The 26,620-nt window shown below is 41.6% G+C and overlaps 1 protein-coding gene across 8 annotated transcripts in view; it reads left to right on the top strand.

Annotated features, from left to right (window-relative positions):
• The window catches only part of dock10 (dedicator of cytokinesis 10), a 150,763-nt gene that overhangs the window by 84,350 nt on the left and 39,793 nt on the right, over positions 1-26,620 (top strand). For 5 of the 8 annotated variants that reach the window (XM_081369837.1, XM_081369838.1, XM_081369841.1 and 2 more), the window contains exons 3-24: positions 1,681-1,770; positions 5,651-5,733; positions 9,217-9,289; positions 10,921-11,061; positions 11,168-11,302; positions 11,403-11,595; positions 13,332-13,417; positions 14,869-14,952; positions 15,114-15,266; positions 15,820-16,074; positions 16,404-16,526; positions 17,313-17,395; positions 17,558-17,680; positions 17,757-17,836; positions 18,006-18,193; positions 19,290-19,328; positions 19,741-19,806; positions 19,899-19,991; positions 20,094-20,217; positions 20,323-20,444; positions 20,987-21,070; positions 21,160-21,252. In XM_081369837.1, the coding sequence (XP_081225963.1) occupies positions 1,681-1,770; positions 5,651-5,733; positions 9,217-9,289; positions 10,921-11,061; positions 11,168-11,302; positions 11,403-11,595; positions 13,332-13,417; positions 14,869-14,952; positions 15,114-15,266; positions 15,820-16,074; positions 16,404-16,526; positions 17,313-17,395; positions 17,558-17,680; positions 17,757-17,836; positions 18,006-18,193; positions 19,290-19,328; positions 19,741-19,806; positions 19,899-19,991; positions 20,094-20,217; positions 20,323-20,444; positions 20,987-21,070; positions 21,160-21,252 (2,511 nt within the window). The remainder of the gene's footprint in view (positions 1-1,680; positions 1,771-5,650; positions 5,734-9,216; positions 9,290-10,920; positions 11,062-11,167; positions 11,303-11,402; positions 11,596-13,331; positions 13,418-14,868; positions 14,953-15,113; positions 15,267-15,819; positions 16,075-16,403; positions 16,527-17,312; positions 17,396-17,557; positions 17,681-17,756; positions 17,837-18,005; positions 18,194-19,289; positions 19,329-19,740; positions 19,807-19,898; positions 19,992-20,093; positions 20,218-20,322; positions 20,445-20,986; positions 21,071-21,159; positions 21,253-26,620) is intronic. The other 3 variants (XM_081369840.1, XM_081369836.1, XM_081369842.1) reach the window with 1 other exon arrangement.

Below are 26,620 nucleotides of genomic sequence, written 5' to 3'. Positions count from 1 at the left end.
GGGTGTGTCTCGTTTCCTTGTTACCTTGTTAAGCTTGTTTGCCCCTGTGCGTAGCCCTTGTGTTTTACTTGTTAATCTGTCAGTTGTTGTATATGTAATGGTTTCTAATGGTTTTGTACCTTGAGTTCTTTATCTGTTCACTGTTACATCCCTCAACAATGGCACTGAATTTATTTTATTCTATTAATATTTTTACTCTTTCAAACTCCAAAATCCTTTCCATCAATCCATTGTTTATTAATCTGGAATCTAAACAAATTGAGGAGCACAGGAGCAGGTGCACAGGAGCAATGTGACATTATGATATCACATCACAAGTGATTAAAAACTAATTAAACTGAAGTAATATAGTCAACAAAATGCATGTACAGTACTTTTGGACTTGGAATTGTAAAACTGGAGAAATTAGAAAATGAAAATTAGAAAATTAGAAATCTGTTTGAGGAACGACTACTCCCCGATAAGACAGAAGGATGGAAAGGTCTGGAAAATTGACATTTGAACTCTCTCTTTCGAAATTAACATCCCCATCTTAGATGCAAGTCTCACCTCAGAATCGTCTTAATCTACATCTCTTTCCCTTGAACCCCTCTTCCCCCATCCCTTCTCTCTCTCATGCTGAGATCACCAAAATTCACCCAAAAATCTATATGGTTTAATGTGAACAATTATTGTACAACACTATACATGTTTGGTAGCATTTGAAATGTCTCTGTGCGACTGGTACAATGGTCTCGTCTCCACAGAAGTAAACCAAAAGGTAATATAGTTTTTAAGAGTTTAGAGAAATCTTGCTTACAGAGGAGGGTGGGTCTTTCATGCAAATGACATCCTGTCCTCAAAAGATGTAAACTCTGGAGACCATCCCTGTGTCTCAATGTCCATACTATCCATCCTAAACAGTATGTGAGATTAAAGTAAGTGTGTCCCAAAGCATAGTATGTTGAAAAAAGTATGTCAGAAGTCCCCGGATGGTCTACTATTTCCAGTGGATTTTCGAAAGTGTGGTTCTGTGCACACTCTAAAGGATAATATTGCCCACAACCCACTGCGCTTTGGAGGAGGAACTACAAACATGAGTAAAAAGTGTTAAAAAACTACAAAACATGGCGGATATTTGTGACCGTCGGTGAAAGGTTTAGATAAAGGTGTTTGAGTGACTAATCAAAGTTCAACCTGATAGAAAAAAAAAAAAAAAAAATCGGTTGTTCTCTATTTCATCTGCAATAACAATGTGGACTTTATTAAAGATCCGTTTGGCCATTAACTTTTAAATGCATCATTGTGCATTAATATAAGGAGAGTCTCTGTATGAAAGACCCTGCAACTTCAAATCAGCATGCTACTGCATTTCTCTCCGATACGGTAGGAAATTAAATGTGGAGGATTTTAACTGTGACAAGATGAGTATCTTTTTTTGTCAAGAGATTTAAAGCACCATTTGTGAAGAGTGCACATATGAGTACATGCTCTAGTAGGCCTAAGTAAAGCTAGGTTTATACTCGACGCGCCTGCACGAGCGCAAAGGTGCGCACGGCAAAAATTAGTGAGGAGGAGCCTATGATTGAATATGAAAATAAAGCAAAATAACTGAGTCCTCATGAATCCCATAAACCCCTCTTGAATTATACATTTGATTTCGTTGATAATTTCAAATGATCTCTATCTGTTTTATTCCAGGTGTCCACTCTTCCTGTAGAGAGGAGAACCGTGAAGTCCACTGTGCCAGAGGGAGCTGACAAACATGCTGAATGTCTGCTGGTCAGACAGGTAAGCGTGCATGCGTGTGTAATCCCAAATAAAAGAGTAGTTCAGAAATACAGATGGAGACAGGAGGGTAACCGTGTAAAGTCTACATTTTCAAAACTAAACAACACACTTGTAACACTGCTAATCACTCTAATTTCCTGTTTTCATTACAGTTGTACATATTTTCTTTCCTCATAATCGGTGTTTCAAAACACAATATCATTGTAATATGTAATGAGAACATGTGGTTTAATCACATAAATACAACACCAATATCTTTTAGTTTAGTACTTTTTAACAATAATTTAATTCAGTAGCAAATAAAGCAAGATACATGTTTCAAGTCACCATTGTTTCTGAATTAAAGAGTTACAGTAACACAAGATACAGCTCCCACAGTAGACAATACATGTACAGTATCTAACATATGTATTTAATGTAAAATCCATAATGGTTGCAATAATATCTGTCCAGTGTTATCAAAGGGTGTGATGAAGATATGACTTGTTACGAACCCCTAATCAAACTCTCGTTTTTCGAGCGGTTTTCTGTTGTTGTTTTTTTGCTCTGCTGATCTCCAGCAACCTCCCTGTAGTGCCCACGCACCCCGCACTTTGAGAACCACTGATATAGACTATAACAGGAGAAGAGCTACTGTAGAACCCACGTAAACATCAAAATGTTGCAACGCCAGCAAAATAGTGATGAAATACCATCAGCACCCTGCTTTAGCAGGACAGCTCCAACCCCAATCGCACTGGTATGGTATGCACCTCAAGCCACATCCAGGGCAGACAGGAGGGGCGCACTACAGACGAGAGATTTTGCAGACAGAAATGCATGTTGGCACTCATTAGTCCAACTGAAACAAACTACACTAGACTACTAGCAACTACACATTCCCAAAAATCTATACAACTCCCACCTGGTAGTCATGAGGATATGCAAGGACAGCGGCCACTTTTCCATCCAATGGATGGACCGTTCCCTACCTGCTTTCCCAGATATGTGACAAAAGCTTAAGCAAATTCACATTTCTTAAGATTTAACGTTAGGGATGCAGCAGCTAAATGGCAAAACACCAAGTTTAAGGTTGAAATATGTTCAGCCCATGTAGATGAATAAATTACTATGTCATCCAAGTAAATACTGAAATTAGGAACCTCACCTAGAACCATTGACATTAATCGTTGGAATGTTGCCGGTGAGTTTCACACCCCGAATGCCATCCGTGCATTTTGAAGAAATGTGTCAGTTACAAACACAGAAATTTGAGAAGTGTGCTCTGTTAAAGGCACCTTCCAGTATCCCTTCAGCAGATCTAGCTTTGTAATGTATTTCGGCACTGTGATATTATCAATACAGTTTTCAATACAAGGCAGCGGAAAAGCATCAGGCACGGTGACAGAATTAACTTTTCTAAAAGCAGGACAAAAGTGAAAGGACCCATTGGCCTTTGGTACCAAAACCATTTTGCAATAGATACTTCACTTCACTTCACTTCACTTCACTTCACTTCACTTCACTTCACTTCACTTCACTTCACATTTCATTTCTTCTCTCTTACCTGTGGGGCAATGATAGGCATGTTGCTTTATTGCTAATGCACCACCGACCTTGATGTGGTGGCACACAAAATTATATCACTGAATAATTGTATTTGATGAGGTGTATTTTCTTGCAAGAAAAGGCCAGCAGTTGTACAGTCACACAGAGTGGCTGCAGAATGTGACAGTGAAGGGAGGGCATCCTTCCTCCTTTATAGTCTTGACTCCCAGAATGTTATCTTTCTAGGCCAATTGATGGTATTTTTAACCATATGTGGAACATTCTTAGACTTGTTCATCATATTTTATCCTTGAATGAAGGCCCTGCTGTCACGTACCAACACTCTTTACCATTCCAATACAATTCCATATTAGAATAAGCTGTGTGTGTGCTCTTTTACTGTCATATGATGGTCATGCTTCCAAAATGTCATGCTGGATGACAGAAGTACATGGATAAACGTCATTAAATAGATTTGGAAAACTGTCCATCTGCTTAGTTACATCTTGTCGCTGTTCAGTTGAGAAGAAAGCATTGACAAAACTTCTGAGTTTTTCAACCAACCCCCATTTTCCATGGATACTACAGAGTGGGGGAGAAGGAAGGAGGCAGATGTTACTTTTAGCGCTCTTAGATTTGAGTGCAGCGTTCGACACAATTGACCATGGCATTTTGTTGTCACGCCTTGAACATGGTGTTGGCATCCGAGGAAGTGCCCTTAGCTGTATTAAATCTTTTATCAATGGTAGAACATTTTAATTTGGCATTGAATACTCTGTTTCATCTGTAGCTTCTCTCACTTGAGGTGTTCCTCAAGGATCCATTCTGGCTCCTACTCCGTTCTCTCTATACATGTTACCATTGGGCTCTATTCTTAACAGGCATGCAGTGTCCTTTCATTTTTATGCAGATGACATCCAAATCTATCTGCCTTTGAAGCGCAATGACAAGGAAGGCTTAGAAACCTTGCTTGCCTGCTTAGCTGATATAAGGTCCAGGATTTCTTCAAATCTTTTACACTTAAATGCGAGTAAAACGGTAGTCATTGTATTTGGGCACCGGTGAAGATAAAATGGATCAAATAAATTTTAATGCTGGGAATCTAAACTTCTACATCAAACCAGCTGTCAAAAATGTGGGAATTATTCTGGATTCCACTGAATTACTCTGAATTATTCTGAAACTTAATAAACAAATCAATACAATAGTTAAGATGAGTTCTTTTCACTTGAAACTTTTGTCCAGAGTTAAGCCCTTTTTATCTTTCAAAGATCTTGAAAGAGTTACACATGCTTTATTGTTATCTCACTTGGACTATTGTAATTCTCTATATTATGGAATATTCCAGTCGACTATGACAAGGCTTCAAATAGATTTTTAACCGGAATTCGTGAGCGAGAACATATTACTCCAATTTTAATTGCTTTAAATTGGTTGCCAGTGCATTACAGAATTGAACTCAAAATACTGCTTTTCGTTTTTAAATCCTTAAATGGTCTGGCGCCTTCCCACCTGTCTGAACTTTTAAATTTGAACACGCCAGTCAGATGTCTGACTATGTGTCTGACTTTCACTATGTGAAAAAAATCCAGCAAAACGCGCGGGCGCGTTTGCCGACCTCAGAGGGTTAATTCAGAAAATTACACATTTTACATTCAAATAAAAAGCACAATAAAGCACAGATTGTGTAAATCATCTGGTGTCATATAATGCTGACATGTATGTACACACTTCCTGAAACTTTTCACTGCCATAACTGCCTTCGACATGTTCCAAACAAATGCTCTTGAAGAGGAAGAGAATCACTTGTACTACAGATGGCCTTTTATACTCTGGTTGCACCGTGATGTCACAGGCTGTCTCCAGTCGATGTATTGACATGCTTCAGACACTGGTCACGCTTGAGGCGTTCCCCATTGCGTCCTAGGAAGGAGTACAAGTTCCCATTCGAAAGGGAAATAAAAATGTTTTTTCTCACCCTTATGTTGTTTGAAAACCAGTCAGACTTACATTAATCTTTAGAAGAACAAAACTTGTGACTAGTGAATGCATGAATGACTATGCAACCAAAGCATTCATGCATGTTTGAGCTTCGGTTTGCCATTGAAAATTGTCAAATTGTAAATCTTTTTTTTTTTTTTTTTTTTTTTTAAGCTAAAACCTAAAGCTTTTTTACCTCAAACATCTTTGATATGTTGGTGGTCATTCACTTAACTCATAAAATTACACAAATAAACATTCTGTAGGGCTTTTTAAATTGAAGGCAAAAAATAGAACTGAATGACTTTTTGTCGTTTAGCTCTTACAGTAGGAACCCCTGTCTTTATATAACTGTATTTTTTTTTTCCTATAGGCTTGTCAATACTTCAACTCCCAGCTGCATGTGATCCAGTATAAATATGAAGAGTATGCAGGGGACTACCGCATGCTGCCCAGGTACAGCTCATTACTGCTCCACCAAACCTTCCAACAGCATCGTTTTCTTGTCATCAAACCATTTGTCTTGAAATTATAGAAGCATATTTTTACCACAGCAGAGTAAGAAATATTATTTCATAATAATGAGAATTATTATTTAATTATAACTTTGTTTACACTTTATGGTAAGGTGACATCTTAGTCTTTATTATGTGCTTGTTTTCATCTGGAAAATGTAATGTTTGTCACATCTGCAGTATGTCTCTTAGACGATTCCTATCAGATGTTAAATTGACATATAGAAAATGATTTAGATTTTGAATGTATGTAAGCTGCTTTTAAAAGATGTTTATCAAACGTTTGGACACAACAGATGCTTTAGATGAAGCACTTTAACAGACACCTTTGGCAGATAAAGATTTTTCAAATATTAATAATATTTTAAAACAAAACTATATCCAGGGCTGCCAGCTCTCACGGATTAAGTGTGAGACTCACACAACTGACACTGTTCCCACACATCCATTTTCTTATGCAGTTAAAAAAACAACCAACTGACAGTGACAGACAAGACAGAGTAGGTTACTTTTTATATGAAATAAAGTCTCAGCTTTCAAATTCTGTCCATTTTATTACCAAATTCAAACGATGAATACCATTTTGGTGCTCTTAAATATGACATGACAGATCGCTGTAGCATCTCAGTTCAAGCGTCACGAGAACCGATCTGTGTTCCTCTTTATTACTAGTTATAAGACCAAATTAGTTAGTAAGAAAAAATTACTTCAGAGAAGAACATTTGGCTAACACCAGCATATTGAAAACACAATTTTAGACATATACACAACATTAAAAGCTTGATTTTCACCACAGAGGGACTTTAAAAGAATGCATCCTCGCTGCAATCAGTTTCACAGTTCTTTTTCTTATGGGATTAGAATAGTTTCCTTCTGTTTACCACATATACTCCTGTCATTTAAGCCTCACAAACAGGAACAGGTTAGTTTCAGGCGCAGTTTTTTCAGTTTCAGTTCCTGCTCATCACAGTCACCTCGGTTTTAAAAGAACGTGCTCCTCAAAGTTCCCTCTCCTCTCTTCGATTCATTTTCTACTATTTTCCCCACATATTCCTGTCACGAGTGCTGTGAACACGGACAGGCGAAGACTTACTCGAACTCAAACGCCTATAATCACTGTGAAACACCCGTTCAGCGCCACTGTGCTATTGCTTCAAAAGGACTAACCCATAATGCATTGCGTACTACACTAAGAATAATGACAGAAATTAACACATGAAGTCTTACGTTCTAAGAACTGGAGGAGAGAGGCTCATTCAACTAAAGCTGGAATCATCATGAAACAGTTGTCTGCAAAAAGACTCATCAAAAAGTCTCAAAAGCAAAGATCCAATAAGTAACTTTCAGGGCAGAGGGAAACACAGGCCGGGGAGCAGGCGATGTCAGCAACAGGTAGGCTGGGTAGAAAGCTGGAAGAACCAGCAAGGGACAGAAAGATCCATGATCAGACTCAGAGCAGGCGAGGAATATCCGAGGGAACCGTTAGCTTGAGATGGGGAGATGAAACAGACGGACAGATGAAGACAGAACTGGACTGATCGGCGAAGAGAATTGGCCTTAGTTGTTTCATTAGCTTGGACCAGGCATTGTCAGTGGTGATTTGTGAATAGGCAGATCCTTTGTGATGTCCTATAGAAGCCTGTAGCTCTGTTCACAATGCCAGCGAAACATAAATCCCATCCATTTTCAATGGAGAGATGGTGACTTCCAGGAGAATCGAGAGACAGCGACAGGATATAGGCTCGTCCAGCAACTTAAGAAAGTTAAGAAATGTTTCACTTTACGCAAATAGAGAGACTTTAAGGAGAAACATACCAATAGGAGTGCAGACTGTGTCAGTGGAGCTCACACGTCACCGTCTCGAGTGCAGACAGGACAGAGGATTTCTGGAGCGATTTCACTGTCCTATGATTTATCTGGAACCACATATGGATATAATAAATTAATGATGTGTGGAAAAGAAACTGACTGCAGTCTTAGAGAGTGTGATTCATACGTTGATAGTTCTTGTTGATTATATGATGCAATGAGCAGTTTTAGCAACACCGTTCATATTTAAAACAGTTTCCTCTGCATAGTGTTCATTATTAGGGTCAAGAAAACTGATTGTTTGCCAAATTTGAATGACATTTTGAACATTTTTGGCAGCATGAGTGAGTTTAAATTGTTTATTGATTGTTTATCTGGTTTAATATCTAGTTTATATAGCAATATTTTCCAACAGCAGCATTTTAATTTTAAGCAAAAAGAATTCCTACTCAAATTAGAATATCTTAGTTTTACCAGCAGTATTGATCTGATTTTCTACAATATGTCCAGACTTGCTGTCTACTAATAACATTAGAGTAACAACACTAGGAGCGAGAAACTGGCGACATGCAGCGCTAAAGTTGCTGACCAGACAGTGATGTCGGTCAAAAGAAAAATGTGTGTGGTGTGTGTTTGTGCTGCATGAACCGCCACACTGTCTCTACCACCCAGGACAGACACAAAGGGCTCTGGTTTACAAGAGCACTCAGACAGGCAGCAGAAAGGACACCTGTATGTGGGGTCCTGGCAGAATAAAGCTTACTGAAATGGGTGATAAACACCACTTGATGTGGAAAACACTACCTCTTTGAGGAGAGGATTTATCGGTGCACTAATGCTTGATGTTCTTGTGTGTGTGGGTGTGTGTGTGTGCGCGTGCGTGCGTGCGTGCGTGAGTGCGTGTGTGCGTGCGTGCGTGCGTGCGTGCGTGCGTGTGTGTGTGTGTGTGTGTGTGTGTGTGTGTGTACTTGTACAACTATCTTTGTGAGGACCAGTTTGAGTTTTAGACCATTGGAGTGAGGACAAAGAGAATAAAGTGAGGACATTTTGGCCGGTCCTCACTTTCTGAGACACCTTTAAAGGCCTTGTTTGAGGGTCAAGACTTGGTTTTAGGGATAAGGTTATAATGAGGTTAAGGGTAGGTTTAGGGTAAGGGTTCGGGTTAGGCACTTAGTTGTGATCGGAAAGGTTAGGGTAAGCGGCTAGAGATTGCATTGTGTCAATGAATGTCCTCATAAAGATAGATGTACAGGAATGTGTGTATGTGGTTCAGGTATTCCCTTATGTTCTGGGGACGTATTTTTTAGTCCCTATAAGGAAAACAGTTTATAAATCATACCAAGTGATGTTTTTTCCCCCTGTGATGGGTAGGTTTAGGGTTAGGGGATATAATATACAGTATAAAACATGAAAACTCAACATCCGAAGGTTACAATATATATAATCAATTGTTGTCTTTGCTGTTAATAATATATAAATGGACATTATTAATTAAACGTAATCAGCAGCACCACAAATCTAAAACCAAACTGCTGGTGGAAGTGAAGACGGTCTCTCTCCTTCTCTTCTTGTCCTGATCATGGTGGATGACAGTGGTTCTGTTCTCTCTGTATAGGAAGCTGTATAAAGCAGAGAAGTTGCCCTCACACTCTTTTGAGATTGACCATGAAGATGTGGACAAAGATGAGGTCAGTATGGTGTATCAAGAAGGCCTTGCCAAACTCATACCAGTAATATGTTTGGACACACTTGACTGAATGTTTGTTTCACATAATCTTAAGTCCTGGTACTTAAAATGTATATTTAATATGAATATATTTTCTGTCCAATTTTAGTGTGTTACTTTCAATAAAAGTCTGGTTATTTTATTTTATTGGCTTGTATTTTGTAAATTCAGTATCATTAAAATCATTGAATTAAATTAAAAAGTCTAATTTTAATACAATTATTATATATATATATATATATATATATAATTATATATATATATAATTTTAATTTCGTTTTTTGGATAAGTTTTGGATAAGTGCATCCATAATTTTTGGTTTCGGTCCAGAATTTTCATATCAGTGCATCCCGACTCCAATAGAAATGTCTAAATGGCAGGCAGAGATACGAACTGAGACGGTGGGGTCATTGGGTTGGAACGACCAGTAAAGCTGTGTGTCAGAGACACCATGTGCATTTATGACTATGCCTACTGGGGTTGTGTATATGGTTAAAATGAAAGGAGCAGAATAGTAGTTTCATGATGATTGCCGATTCTTGTCTTTATATCAGATGTTTAAAGGGGTCATATAATGCCATTTTTGTACAAGCTAATATGATTCTTTAGGGTCTAAATTAAAAGTTTGTAATATACTTTAATTAAAAATTCTCATTAGTATTGTAAGAAAACACTCATTTTACCTGGTCAAAAACAGCTCTGTTTTCAGCACTCCATTCAAGTGCATGTGTCTTTAAATGATAATGAGCTTTGCTAACCCCGCCCCTCTGTTCTGTGTGGACACCGTTGGTAACACAATAACCATAACGCGTTGTTCATTATAAACATGGGATTATGAATTATATTGAGAACGTCATACATAGAAAACATGCCGTAATGTACCCTGAGTGTAAACATCGTGAAGCGTGCAGCAAGCGATTTGCAAAGATTAATATAAAGATTAATATAAAGGTCAATAAAACGTTACACTCACTTCAGTTATTCTGGAAGTGCAGCAGGAACACGAATAGTTGGTACCGATCCTTTTTTCAGGAGCAGCTTCTTAGCAAATAACCAGCTTTTTACGGATCCTCGTTTGTAAAGCAGTCTGGTGTGTGAAATGATTCGCGCAAACATGAAAGCATTGACGTTGATCGTGGGAAATATTCCCTTCGAAAACAAACTCAGCCACTGCGTCTTCAGCGGGTCGGATTTAGGAACATCAATATGATGCTGTGTTCCTTATTACACCCAAGAACAGAACACCACAATCCCTTTTAGACGCCATTCTACTCAGTGCTCCAGATATCAACAATGAACGCGCAGGTCGGCGCGTGCTATGATTGACAGCTCGCTCACGAGGGCGCGTCTGTGTTGAAACGCTGCTGTCAATCAACCATCGTGGGAGGGGCGTTGATTTTGTGACATCACTAGGTCGAGCGGCTTGATTTGAGATGGGAGGAAACATATAAGAAGATTTAAAAAAAAAACACTGGATGGATTTTTATCATTTTATGATGGTTGTGTACAGGCACTGCCAACACACATTACAGTACAATCAACTTGTAAAAGTGCATGTACCATTATATGACCCCTTTAAACACTTTTTTGTAGGACACAACCTCTTTGTCATCATCTAAAGGAGGAGGAGGAGGTGCAGGCAGTGGAGGTGTAGGAGGGATCGGCGTTTTTAAGTCTGGCTGGCTCTATAAAGGGAACTTTAACAGCAATGTCAACAACAGTATAACTGTTCGGGTAAGAGAGTGTTTTTTCATTACAAATTCTGTATTATCACTAAAACTACTTGTGTGTAAAACATTACTGATTGCCTGCTACTTGCTTGTTGTTTGTGCTTTTACAGTCCTTCAAGCGAAGATATTTCCAGTTGACTCAGCTAACTGACAATTCTTATATCATGAACTTCTATAAAGATGAGAAAATATCAAAGGAACCTAAAGGCTGTATCTTTCTGGACTCGTGCACCGGGGTGGTTCAGGTTGGTACAAATACAGTTTAGTAAAGTAGTTTAGTGAACAATGAGGTGACTAATGACTAATATTTATAATGATTTCTGGGTCCATTTGGGGTTCATACAGAATAACCGCCTAAGGAAACACGCCTTTGAGTTGAAAATGAATGAAGTGACTTATTTTGTCCTGGCTGCCGAGAACGAGCAGGACATGGATGACTGGATCAACACTTTAACACGCATCCTGCAGATCAGTCCTCCAGAGGGCCCGGGCCCGGTTCTGGACCGCAAGAGTGTGGACCTGAGCGACAGTAAGCACGGTGGGTGCTTAGAAATCATCAAATACTAGAAAGAGTCAATCATATCGCTCTATTGTCCTCATATACACAAGTGCAACAGTTAGTGAAAGAGCTTTGGTGCTGTTCCAATCATGACAGTGACGGGACAATATACAGATGTTAGATCGAATCTATTGTACTGTACAAAAATTCCCCTGCAAAAGATTGAAAACTTCCCAAGGGAAGATTTTGGAAAATATTAGAAAAAAAAAATATTTTGTGATGGCCTTGCATTGATATGACACAGCACAATCTATGAAAACATACAACATTTTTTTATAAAAAAAATAAATAAAATAAAAAATAATTCATTCATTCATTCATTCATCATAAAACTAAGCATTTAAATATCATCTTACTAATATATATTATTGGCAGATATATTTCATAAATTTGCTCAGTTTGGGCCTCTGAATAAACTCCTTTTCTTCCTCCTTAAGTATGAGCTCCATATTCTCACTGTATTATACTAAATGAGCCATAAAAACCTTTTATAGAAATTTATACCCAACAAAATGTTTATTTTAAAATTTTTTTTTTTTTTTACACTTTAGTTTAGGGTCCAATTCTCACTATTAAACTGTTTGCTTATTAGCAAGCATATTACTAGGATATTGGCTGTTTATTAGTACTTATAAAGCAAATATTATGCATCCCTTAATCCACCCAATACCTAAATTTAACAACTGCCTTGTGCTAACTATTAATAAGCAGTAATTCTGAGTTCAGTGAGACAAAAGTCGTAATTAATAGTTAGATAATAGTGACAATTGGACCCTAATCTAAAGTATGAGCAATATTTTTCTACAGATTCAAACTATTTAAAAAAAAAAGATTTTTCTCACTATTATTTCTTATGTCAGGGTTAAATATATTACAGGGTTAAACAAATCACCATAAGGTCACCATAAATTTGCCAGATTTTAAATCATGGATCTGAAATATCAGGCAAAAACTGTAAGAATCACAATCTGATTGTCACATAATGCCTTGATTACCTTAGGTTAGGACTACTAACAAATGGCATATTTTGCGAGCGTATGATAACTGTGAGGTCTCTATATCGAGCCAAATAGGTTTAAGATCCGCTCTAATCCATTGGGTCTGAAAGAAAAAGGAAGATATTGTCGATGTAAAATGGCCCAGTGGTCAGAGGCAAAAATGGCATGTTCGTCAAAATCTGAAGTGGATCCCAAGTAGCGGTTTGTTTTTTTTTAGATGAAAAACTGTGTGTGTGTGTGTGTGTGTATATATATATATATATATATATATATATGTATATGTTTAAAAAACAACAAAGAAAAAACAAATCTATTCATACTCTTCCTTTAGCTAAGAATACTTCTAATGAAGACTCTTTACAGTCTCTGTTTTTCCATGATAGATTCTGAAGTTTTAAGACTGAGGGGTTCAGATAGAGCAAGTATGTCTACACTAGCTGCCCTGGGGTCTGTCACATACCCTAGTGGTTGGCATGAGCGCTACATGTTAAGGAATCGGGAGGTCATGTCATGCCACACGTGCCACGGGCTGGAGTTGCCAGCTCACACTCTATGCACAGCATCCACTGGAGGTCTCAGATAATCTTGATAATCTCAAGTAAAAGATGACCAAAATCCACAACTGTACACAATTAGTGCCATGTGTGAAGATCACTACAAGTGTTTCCACTTTATTGCATTGTCAACTAAAACATTTCTTTGTTGTTGTTGTTTTAGAGATCATTGATATGTCGTTGAATCATGTTCCTCTCCATGAAAATGAGGGAACGACTGAAAATGGAATCCACCCTGATCTGGCCAAGGTAATTCTTTGTAATTCTGTCATGTTACTTCCTAGGCACATGACATCAGTGCACCCTCTTTATGAAAAAGGAAATGGTCCTTAATGTATGCAATGAGATCATTGTACTGTTAAAACATGTTGCAAGTTTCAGAACTCAAAACTTCCTTGTTTGTACAAAAATAGCTTTTAATGAAACCAAGCTGCCAAAATGACTTTTTTTCTACTTCCTGGTTTTTATTACATATGAGATGAAAACACCAGCATAAGCCTGCCTGCACAGAGCCAGATCAACACCTACATCTACATCATCGTCTGTTATTGCTGTTTATGTGATTAGCTGATCAAACCAGTAACTAAACTGTTCAAATTCACACTCTTCCTCTTGGTAGCTTGAGAATGATCTCTTATTTAAACTGTGATTAAATTAAATACAGGAAGCGAGCAAAGAGCGTTCTCTATATAATTGCTGGATCTGTCAATCACTTCAGTTCAGCACGAGCTCAGTGACTGAGCTGCGCACGTTATAATCATCTACACATGCACTACGCAATGAATCTTTTATTTACAGTTTGTTTGCATGTTGCTATGATGAAAGCAGGAGAATGCAGAATTCAAGTTGCAGAAGTGAGATCATTGCATGTGTGCGCTCAGTAGACATGACTGTGATCGGCTATAATGCTCTGCACTGCAAACTTATATTATAGTTATACTATTATACTATATTTAATGCAAATATAAACATATAATTCTATAATCAATACTTTTCATGAATACTTTATCTTGGCAGCTGTAATAGTAAAACGGTCATAAAAGTTTGTAACTCTTTCCTGTCATTTTTTATTATTTTCACAAAACTTTCATGGCCCCCAGAATATGAGAACAGAGCCCCATTGTATTCTAGCTTCATGCATTCTTTAGTTATTGACACTTGATTGTGGGTAAGTTTCATTTAAAAAAAGCAACATTTTGAACACATGCTGAGAAAATCACGTTTTTGTCAAAGACTACGTCCAGATCAGATTCAGAACGATGATCAAAGCACAGATGCAGTAGTTCGAGTCCATCAACACCATCAAAGCTTCACAGTCCTGTAGCTCATCCTGGGTCGATATTTCATTCGGTAACATTACGCAGTTTTGATTTACATGCTGTTTAATGGAAACATGGATTGCTGGAAAATTCCGTCAATGCAATCTGGAAACTGGAAAGAGTTAAAAAAGTTCCACATTCCACATTCTTCTTATTATAAAATTGTGACAGATTTTAATGTAAAAATCCTACTAACTTTATAAATGCACCTCAGGAAACATACAATTTTAAAAATGCAGTTCATGATCCCTTTAATGAGTGAGTCTCTCTTTCACTGTATAGAACCTTAAAACACTTCAAAACATTAAAAGACATAAACAAGAAAAGAATGGTGCGTCATAAGATCATTACACATAATTAACACTAATGTTGTATTTGCAGTATATATCTGAGACAGAGGATGGCTCGAGAGCTGCCAGAGGAGAGGAACGACTAAACCTGTTCTCCCTGGACCCTGATATCCCTGTATGTCTTCAGGAAAACTACACTTAATTCATATGCAGTTTGTCTTAGCACTACAGTTTCTTTCTGTTTCGTGAATATTTACAATGTTTGGGGGTTGTGCAAAGGGAATGTCATTATATGTGTAGTTTTGGGATGTGAGGAAAGAATGCTTTCTGTTAAAGGTTTTGCGTAGTCTCAGGATGGAGAATGGGGATTCTGCTTCTGTCCAGCCTTTTGATGAGAAGCTTGGGAAGAGACTGATGATCTCCTGTGGCTCACTCAACCTCACACTGCAGGGCTGCGTGAACGAGGCCGACACTGAGCCAGTTACTAACGTATGATGAAATTTTCCTTCTGACACACACACACCTACCATAAGTTGTGCTAAATACATAAGCCCCTTTCACAACTATATACCTGAATGCATTTGATGGCAAACCAACTTTATCATTCAAATACATCATTTAGCACTGTGCAAATTTTTAAATTCTCAAAGTTTTTGGACGCTGTCGAGTGAGCACAAACCAAATGATGGCTAAAAATTTTGAGATCAAGCTTTTTCGCACTTACAAAATGTACAAACATTCATTGATGCTAAAGAAAGCTAAACACTATATTGAAAGGGGATGTCAGCTTGATATGAACTGAATGGTTGGTGTAAATTGTTATTATTTTGTCTTGTGGGAAATGTGTAAATATGTTGTTTCTGCAGGGCATTACTAAATACAAAAAAAAGATATTTTATGTCTTATATTTATATAAATTCTGCAACGAGGTTTATAAACGTAGGAAACAAAAGGAGTATGCACTCATACAGTCAGCTGTATATACTGTAGTGTATCGTTTATGAATCTGCTTATATGAGTGAGCACTGCTGTCTCTCCTCAGATCGAGCCTTTCTTTGTGTCGGTTTCTCTTCTGGACATACGTGAGGGCAGGAAGGTTTCCGCTGACTTCCATGTGGACTTAAACCACGAGGTTGTGCGGCAAATGCTCAGTAGTTCTGGTAATCCAGGAGAGCAAGGGTTGGATGGCGGGAACGGTTCTCCACAGGAAAATGGACTCGCCTCGTCTGTAGAGAAGAAAACAGAGGACTGCCAATTGAGCCCAGACTTGGAGAACTGGCTGCGCTTCCCTAAACAGGTATCAATACAAGTGCCCTTTGGATATAGGAATATATGGCCTGGTTTCACAGTCAGGGCTTAGATTAAGCCTGAATTAAGTTCAGTTAGGGTATTTAAGTAGCTTTTTATTAACGTGCCTTAGAAAAAAACAGGATAATCTTGAGACAAAACAATTGCACTGACATATTTTATGTCATAAGATATGTGCAAGTTTGCTTTCGGTTAAAACAGCTCAAACATTTGAGCACTTTAATCTGGGACTAGGCTGAGGTCTGTGAAACCGGGCGTCACGTGGTTTAGATCTATGTTCATGTGTTTGTGGGTTTACATGTTTGATCATTCCTGCAGGCAATTTTTTCCGTTACGAACCCACACACAGACATTGTGATGGTGGCACGGGTGGAGAAAGTTTTGATGGGAAATATTTCCAGTGGTACAGAACCCTACATTAAAAACACAGATTCCAGCAAGGTATTTCATTTAGATATTTCTATTGTAAGAGGCTTTGAATAAAAGCATTCATGTATAATTATTATTTTTAAATAGAATTTAATCTTATTTGTTGGTGGTATTTGAAGTATGTCAAAGACTAAGTATTTAAGGTGCTTTCTTTGTGCGTTAGTTTATTTCCAATGTTACATTTAAAAAGCGTAACAAGTATCACTAATGTCTCCTGTCTGACCACTGAAGGCTCACTTAAAAATGTCTGAATGTCAATTGCATTAGATAAAACAATATCAAACCAGTCGAATTTATTTTAAGAGAAGATGCAACACGCACATTTTAAAAGCAAAACATCACAAAAAAGTACTTTGCTATGATCACAATTATAAAAACAATAAATGTACAGCTCAAAATGAAAACAAATTGTGAAAACTTCCTAAGTCATGAAACATCTCCGTATTTGATTAACTACAATTGTGGTTACTCTGCTACAGTAGGACACATGTGTGAACTTGAGGAGAACTGACTTTATACATCCTTTAAAATCACTATAACAGTAGTTGTTTTAAAGTCATTGATAAAACATAAGATATGAGAAAAGCACAATCAACAGTTGTTTGCAAATGGCGGTTGGTTGTCACTAAATATCATGAATGTAATGGCATTTAGACATTTGTATATGTGTTGTCTAAATACACAGGATATTGATTTAAGCACTAATATATTATCTAAGTTGTAGTTGTAGTTAGTGGAGGTTTGGCTTGGTAGTTAATGGACAAATACATTGAAATCCAATTTCTCTGCTTGTTCTAGACTGTCCAAAAGATGTTGAAATCCAATAAGCAATTCTGTAGCAAACTTGGAAAGTACCGAATGCCTTTTGCCTGGTCTGTAAGGTAAGTGAATCCCAATGGAAGCTTCTTTTCCATGCCCTGGTGCTTCAGCATTGGCAGAACAGATAAAAACTGCGGAAAAACTTCATATCCGAACCAGATCTTACAGTTTATTTTGTTTAAAATCATTTCAGTCATAACATTTCTTCCTTCTGTATATTCCAGGTCAGTGTTTAAGGACAACCAGGGCACAGTGGATAGGGAATGTCGCTTCTCTCCTCTCTTCAAACAGGAAAGCAACAAGATTTCCACAGAAGATCTCATCAAACTCATCACAGAGTACAGGAGGTACAGACTCTTTAGTCACATGCACAAATAACATGTTATAATTAATAACCTCAGTAAAATGAAGCATTGTTTACAGGGCAGAGAAGGCCAGTAAACTCCAGACCATCCCTGGAAACCTTGAAATAAATGTGGACTGCGTTCCCATGGAATGCCCCAGTACGTTCCACTAAAACTACAAACATCCTCACATTTAGAGCTGAACTGAAGCAAAAATATAATTTTACTCATAAATGTTATTCAGTTTTATGTACTTAACACTTAAACAGCTAATTGTATACTTGTCTGTTGTTGTGTACCCACACACTCACCTACACACGTTTATCAGATTGCGTGACATCCTCATATGTTGCTCTGAGGCCGTTTGAGGACTGTGGCCTTCATGCTCCTACAGTGGAGGTAGACGAGTTCCTGCAGGACTCATCGAAGTTTGCCCAACCTTACAGAGTCTACAAGAATCACATCTATATCTACCCCAAACACCTCAAGTATGACAGCCAAAAGAGTTTTGCAAAGGTGAGAAAATAGTGGACACAACACACTTTCACCATAGTGCATGATTTGGAAACTAATGCATTTTGACGTTTGCATCACATAACCAGCACCATGTGTTTGGCTTTCCTGAGCTAGTAAACTTGCCCGGCAGCTCACCTGGTACAGCATTGCACTTGTGATGCAGAGCTCTTGGGTTTGAGTCCCCGAAAAAATCAGTCACGATTAAAGAGCTGAAAGTCTTGTAGAAGCAAGCTAAAATGGCATGTTTCCTTCAGTAAATGTTTTTTTATCTCCCATTTGCTTTTGTTAACACTATCGTTTAGGTTAAGTGTATAGGGTTTAGTGCAGGTGCTACATTACGCCACAATTAACCTTTTAGCACCACTCGTCATAAATTTCGTTTGCAAACTGTCACGATGCACACAACAACCAATGCAATAAAACATAGGCAGATTGACGTTCATCAATTTCTAATAAAACTATACAAAAACTTTTAGTGCCAGTCACTAAAAATATGACACTTGCAAGAAGCAATATAATATCATTTTACGGACATGTCGCCACAGGCACGTTTTTCCAATGATCCTGGGTTGTGAATGTACGTAGTATGAATGAAATCTGTACATACAATATCCGCCATATTGTCATTGTCATGTGACTTACTGCCATTCACAACTCCTCTCCCATGGCCTTTATGGGAGAGTAAAGTGTCCCATCGAAAGTGCACTTTGTTTAATTTCGAATTAAAGAGTTAAGATTAAAATGTATAAGAAAGCCAGCTGGGTAGTTGTTTTAAAACCTATTGTTTTATGAATACTGTGAATGTGGACATACTACTCATTCCACATACTGTTTTTTGCCTACTATATAGTAGGGAAGTACACTGATTTTTTGTTTATTTTTTTTAAGTACAATTAACTTGGATGTTGAAGTCATTTCAACTTAAATTACATTAAACCTGACTTTTTTTTTAAATAAGTTGAATTTTGTATAACAAGATATAAAAAAATATATATATGTATAAAAAAAAAACAAGATGTATAAAAACTGTTTTAATAAGTTAAACCAATGTAAAAAACATATATTGTCATAACATTGATTATATAATTTTTTACAGTGTAGGCATATTCGGAGGAAAAGTGCTGTGTTTAGATTGGTAAGATCGCTAAGCTATTCCTCTCTAAATAAAAAAGTAAATGAGTGTAAATGTCAGCAACATCATAATTGACTAGTGGACAAAGTCTGTCTGTGGAAAACATGAGGTCGTCTAATTTAATCGGTCTGCTATTTTATTGTAAACGACACTCCTGATTGGAGGCTTCTGTAAATATTTAGCTTATACATAGTTACGACGAAGCTCATTTTTACTGGTGCAATACTGGTGCAAATATTTTACTCCACAATTAAGTTTTAACTTCTGAATGGGTGATGTCCCTGAGGAGCAACTGAAAATGCTGTAATTGCTTACAGTGTAACCAAGGATTCAGTTGTGTTCTTCACAGTTTTCTACTCTTTGTTCGTTCGACATGCAGTGTGTAGTCACGCTATGCTCCTTTTTTATTCGATAGGCTCGGAACATCGCAGTTTACGTGGAGTTCAGAAGCTCTGATGAAGAACATACAAAGCCACTTAAGGTTACATAACACAATATTTCTATCACTTTCCATCAGCATCTGCTTTAGAATTTGACTCGTGAATATAAAATGTTGTACATCAATTTCCACAGTGCATCTACGGAAAGCCAGGAGGTCCAGTTTTCACCACGTCTGCCTGTTCCACAGTTCTGCACCATTCACAGAACCCAGATTTTTATGATGAGGTTGTTTGCAAAATCTTCAAAATGTGCTTCAGAAACTTTGTAGGTCAGCACTGTTACGTTTAGATATGGTACTTTAACATGTGTTGTGATATGTTTGATCAGGTCAAGATTGAGCTGCCCACACATCTTCATGAGAAACACCATTTACTCTTCTCCTTCTATCATGTGACCTGTGACATCAATGCCAAGACCAGCTCTAAGAAGAAAGAGGCTCTTGAAACTCCAGGTCAGAGATGCACATCAAGCCCAATGATCCTATGCTGTGCATGTTGAAATGCTGTAGTGCTCTGACAGAGTGTTTGTGTGTACTGTATGTTGGTTTATGTTACAGTGGGTTATGCGTGGTTGCCTCTCCTGAAGGACGGCCGTATTTCCTCTCAGGATTTCAGCATTCCAGTCTCCTGCACTTTGCCTGGTGGATATCTACACATTAAAGATACTTCATCCACCAAAGTGAGCACAAGAATCCAGAAATGCAAATAAACAATCAGTTAAGAAAAAGAAAATAGAGAAATAGAGATGTAAGTGTGATTATGATTATGGTGAATGTAGAGTGAAGATAAGTCTATGGTTTTGCTAAGATACAGTAGATAGTTTTATATGTCACATAAACCAGAACCCAGAATATACACGAATCCGTGAAGACAAACACGAACTAAACAAAGACCTTCATGCTAACTAACATGTACAAAGTACATCCAACTCATGAACATTCTTAAAATAGCACTTGCCATTGAACGGAAGATTGCCATCAGATTGCCATCAGACGTCTACAGAAAGGAAGAAGACGCACAGAGATAATGAAGGTTACATAAAAACAAATGATGAGAATCAGTAGCTAATCTTGACAAAATAATCTTCACAACTTAAAGTCTTGCAATATTTCCCAAAGTATAGTCCCAAAGATAAATAATGACGATTCGCACATGATATGGCGAGGGATTTTCACACACAAATATATATGATATCTAATATTTCTCCATGTTTCTGTGCAGAATGGCTCCGATGTGAAGTTGGTCGATGGGGGGAAGCAGATCTTCAAAGTGTCCACTGTGGTGCTTTCTACAGTTTATACTCAGGTTGAAAAGAGCCACAGTCTCAGATGAAAATGTACTGCTATCTTGTTGATATGTTTATGGTCTAATATTTCCCACGGACATTTTTGCAGGACCCCCATCTAAACCGCTTCTTCCAGCAGTGCCAGAAACGAGAGGCGGACCTCTCTCAACCTCCTACCTCAAACTTCCTCAACTGCCTTAAAGTAAGTGTCACCAGGGCCTTACCCAGGGTTTGAACATTAGTCAAGAACTGCACATGATTACACCTAAATACATAAACTTATGATCCAGAGACTGACATGTAGCTGCAGGTTTGCAGGCTCTTTAGAAATATAGACATTTATTGTGTTTTGTCATTTCTCTCTGTTTGTTTTCTGTGGAGGATGGACATTGTTAAATTAGACCTTATTGATTGAGGTGTGTAGAATTGATGTATTTACATCAATGTTTTCATATTAATAAGCATTGATGTATGAATGAGCATCAAAATACACACTAGGAAACTGTATGCTGTATAACTGCATTACAGTATACTGTATACTATAATAATGCAGCAAGCTAAACATGATTATCATGTGCCGTAGCATGTGCCATTCACTTCAGGCTTTGATGAGCAGATATCTTGGTTCCCTTTCGTTGTCACTCCGAGTTACGTCGGATGACGACGAATGGGGTTTCGCTTAGAAATCCTATCATCTTCGAGTATATAAAACAAGCCAATGGCAAAGAAATGCCATGGGTCTGCGGAATTTGCATAGCGTAACTCCGCCCCACCCTGGGAGTATATAAGGAAGTACGCTGGCAACATGCAGATATGTTTTCGCTTCGGAGCCAAGTTGATGTACTTCACTCCACAGCCAATCCTGAGATTCATCTCTTCATTTTTCTTCGAGACGAGCCTCTCTCCAAGTGTTGGTGTGACAGCGAGTTCCAGCGAGTGCACATTCCCTGCTTATCTGTGCAGTGATTTGCCAGTGTTTGTGTGTTCTCTCCCTGGTCGCTTCAGCATTTGCGGAGAAATCTCCTTTCTAAAAGAGCTTGCACGCGGCACGTCTTTTTAAAGATGCCTCGCCCGTGCACTTCTGGTTGCGGTCTTCTCGTTTCTGACTCTGATGGGCACAATCGCTGTCTTGTGTGTCTGGGTATTGAGCACGCTGAGGCAGCGTTTGTGGATGAGTCATGTTCCCATTGCGGGAACATGCCCATCGCACGGTTGCGGTCTAGACTCAATGACCTTCATGGTAGAGTCCCCTCATCCGCACCCCGATCTACGGGCTCCGCGAGAGCTAGTACTTCGGCTGGCGGCCAGGGTGACCTGAGGATTACGGTGTTGGACAAAGCGCCGACTATTCCACGCTCCACACCGTCCTCTAGCGCCGTGCAACCCGCGAGTGTTTCGAATGAGCCCGCTGTACAGTCCTCTGACTTGCCGCGGGTCTCATTTGGCGCTCCAGAGGAAGATTCGATGTCGATCGCTGCATCACAGGGTGGGCAAGAATCCTTGGGAAGTGAGGATTCGGCTGTGCTGCCACCTTCGGGTGTGCCAGCATTGCCCGAGTCTGATCCCGAGATGACTGCCATGCTTTCCCGGGCAGCCGCGGCCATTGGGCTTGAGTGGTCCCCGCCACCTGGTCCGGTGCGCTCGCGGCTGGATGATTGGTTTTTGTGTGCCGCCACTGATCCTCGTCAGCGCGCGTCCCCAATGCCTTTCTTCCCGGATGTGCATGAGGAGGTCACGAGGTCCTGGAAGGCACCATTGTCTTCTCGTGATCGCTCGGCGACCTCCTCCGCCCTGCCTCCTCTTGATCAGGCGGCCGCCAAAGGGTACACTGGGGTTCCCCAGGTTGAACGCTCTGTTGCGATGCAACTGTGTCCTCAGAGTGCTTCTTCCTGTGGCGACCCAAAGCACCCCTCCAAAGCCTGTAGGTTCTCTTCCACGCTTGTGGCGAAGGCCTATAGAGCTGCGGGGCTGGCGGACTCCTCACTGCATGCCATGGCGACACTCCAGGTCTACCAGGCCCAGATGTTGCGTGACATGCACGAGGAGAGGACTGACCCAGGGCTCTTTGATGAGCTGCATGCCGCCACCGACCTTGCTCTCTGAGCGACGAAGGTGACCACACGCTCCCTGGGTCAGGTGATGTCCACTTGCGTGGTCCAGGAGAGACATCTGTGGCTCAACCTGGCTGATATGCGTGAGGCCGAGCGGACCCGGTTCCTCGACACTCCCATATCCCAGGCTGGCCTCTTCGGCGGGGCGGTTGAGGACTTTGCCCAGCAGTTCTCGACCGCCCAGAAGCAGACTGAGGCTCTCAAACACGTCCTGCCCCGACGGCCAGCTGCTGCCTCCACCCAGCCGTCGGCACAGGTGCCTCAGTCTGCTCGCCGCCGAGGGCGCCCTTCTACGGCTCCCGCCCCTCCCGCATGGCCCCAGCAGCAGCCTCCATCCGGGTCGCGTCGTGGAGGACGTCGTACACAGCCCCCTCCCACCCCATGCCCTGCTAAATGCCAGGCCAAGCGGCGCTCCTGAGACGGGCTGCTCAGAGATGGCGTTCTTCCCAGGAGACGGTAGCAGGGCCGCTCCTTCCCCCGGTGGAGGACCGGGGGAGAATCCTTGGTTTTCCCCACCCCGCTGCTCATCCCACGACGAGCAGCACCCTTTTGTGGTTAAAGAAAGAACTCACTCCCCCATCTCTGAGCACACAGAGTGTCCGGATGACAGTGCGTGCCGCTCACGAGCCTCGCCACTCTCGTCCCCCTCTGTCGCCAGTTCCCTGCCAGAGCACGCCCCAGTGGGACGCTGGTCCTCCCCTGGCCTCCTCTAGCAGGACGCGGCTAATGACCGTGCCCCCGCACCGGGCCGCTATGCCACCCGCACCTGGGCCGGTCATTCCGCCTCGCTGCACCACCGAGGGTACGTCTGTGGTCCGTATGACCCCGCTGGTACAGTTCCTGGAAGCCTGGTTAGAGCTTCCCAGGCTGTCCCGCTGGGTCGCGACCATCAGGCTCGGCTACGCGATTCAGTTCGCGCGGTCTCCTCCCCTCTTCAGGGGAGTCCACTTCACTATGGTCGGTGGCAATGCCCCGGTTATGAGAGCGGAGGTCGCTACCTTACTGGCGAAGGGTGCGTTTGAGACTGTCCCTCCAGCCGAAATGAGGTCCGGCTTTTACAGCCCTTACTTCATTGTACCGAAGAAATCCGGTGGGTTACGGCCAATCTTCGACTAGCGCGTCTTGAACCGCTCCCTTCACAGGATGCCGTTCAAGATGCTCACGGCCAAGCGCATTTTCGAGTGCATACGGCCGCAGGATTGGTTTGCAGCGATCGACCTGAAGGACGCCTACTTTCATGTCTCCATTCTTCCTCGACACAGACCGTTTCTACGGTTTGCTTTCGAGGGGCAGGCATACCAGTACGAGGTTCTCCCTTTCGGGCTAGCCCTGTCTCCTCGCGTCTTTACGAAGGTCGTCGAGGCAGCCCTTGTTCCCCTTCGGGAACACGGGGTTCGCATCCTGAACTATCTCGACGACTGGCTGATCCTAGCTCACTCTCAAGACCAGGTTTGCGAACACAGGGACCTTGTGCTCCGGCACCTAGCTCGTCTGGGCCTTCGGGTCAACTGGGAGAAGAGCAAACTCTGCCCCATGCAGAGGATCTCTTTTCTCGGTATGGAGATCGACTCGGTCGCCATGTGCGCGCAGCTTACGAGCGAGCGCGCGCAATCACTGCTGACTTGCCTTCGTCAGTTCGAGGGCAAGAGTGTGGTCCCACTGAAACGATTTCAGAGGCTCCTGGGGCATATGGCATCCGCAGCGGCTGTCACGCCGCTCGGGTTGCTTCATATGAGACCACTTCAGCTTTGGCTTCGCGATCGAGTCCCGAGGTGGGCATGGCACCACGGCACGCTCCGAGTTCCAGTGACTCTGACCTGCCGTCAGACCTTCACCCCGTGGTCGAACCTCAGTTTTCTTCGGGCCGGAGTGCCCTTGGAACGAGTGTCCAGGCATGTTGTTGTGTCAACAGATGCCTCCACCACGGGCTGGGGCGCCATGTGCAATGGACATGCTGCTGCGGGCTCCTAGACAGGACCCCAGCGCCTTTGGCATGTCAATTGCCTCGAGTTGTTGGTTGTATGTCTTGCCCTGCACCGCTTCCATGCGTTGCTCAGGGGTCAAGACGTACTAGTCCGATCGGACAATACCGCGACTGTAGCGTACATCAACCGTCAAGGTGGTCTGCGCTCCCGCCGTATGTCACAACTCGCCCGCCACCTCCTCATATGGAGTCAGAAGCATCTGAGGTCGCTTCGTGCCATTTATATCCTGGGAGACCTGAACCAGGCGGCCGACGAGCTGTCTCGGCTTCGGCCTCTCGCTGGAGATTGGCGACTCCATCCCCAGACGGTTCAGCTGATTTGGGATCAGTTCGGGGACGCACAGGTAGACCTGTTTGCCTCCCACGACTCGTCCCACTGCGACCTGTATTATTCCCTGACCGAGGGCACGCTCGGCACGGATGCACTGGCGCACAGCTGGCCGCGGGGTCTCTGCAAGTATGCGTTTCCCCCAGTGAGCCTTTTTGCGCAGACCTTGCGCAAGATCAGGGAGGACGAGGAGCAGGTAATTTTGGTTGCCCCGTATTGGCCCAACCGCACCTGGTTCTCAGAACTAGTACTCTTCGCGACAGCACCTCCCTGGCCAATTCCTCTGAGAAAGGACCTGCTTTCTCAGGGACGGGGCACCTTATGGCACCCTCGTCCCGATCTTTGGAACCTCCACGTGTGGCTCCTGGAAGAGGATGAGGCAGGTTTGAGTACCCTACCACCAGCGGTGGTGGCTACCATCACTTCCGCTAGAGCATTGTCCATGAGACATGCCTATGCGTTGAAGTGGAACCTCTTCGTCAACTGGTGTTCTTCTAAAATTCTAGAACCCACGAAATGCCCCATCAGTGTCGTGCTTTCCTTCCTGCAAGAAGGGTTGGAGCGAAGGCTGTCTCCCTCCACCCTGAAAGTGTATGTTGCCGCCATTGCCGCACATCACGACGCAGTTGATGGTAAGTCCTTAGGAAAGCACGACCTGATCGTCAGGTTCCTGAGGGGAGCCAGGAGACTGAATCCTCCTCGTCCTCCCCTCGTACCCTCTTGGGACCTCTCAATGGTTTTAACTGCCCTGCAGAGTGCTCCCTTTGAGCCTCTGCAATCAGTGGAGCTTAAGTTCCTGTCAATGAAGACAGCGCTCCTGGTTGCATTGGCCTCCATCAAGAGGGTAGGGGACCTGCAGGCATTTTCGGTTGACGAAGCGTGCCTGGAATTCGGACCGGCTAACTCTCACGTGATCCTGAGACCCCGGCCCGGATATGTGCCCAAGGTTCCCACCACACCCTTTCGAGACCAGGTGGTGAACCTGCAAGCGCTGCCTTTGGAGGAGGCAGACCCAGCCTTGGCACTACTCTGTCCAGTCCGTGCACTCCGTGCTTACGTAGACAGAACGCAGTGTTTCAGGACCTCAGACCAGCTCTTTGTCTGTCATGGTGGGAAGTTGAAGGGAAAGGCTCTCTCCAAGCAAAGG

Source organism: Scardinius erythrophthalmus (assembly GCF_964197995.2).
Source record: "Scardinius erythrophthalmus genome assembly, chromosome: 7".
NCBI lineage: Eukaryota > Metazoa > Chordata > Actinopteri > Cypriniformes > Leuciscidae > Scardinius > Scardinius erythrophthalmus.
The sequence above is the reverse complement of the archived record's forward strand: the minus strand, read 5'-3'. Positions and strand labels throughout refer to the sequence as shown.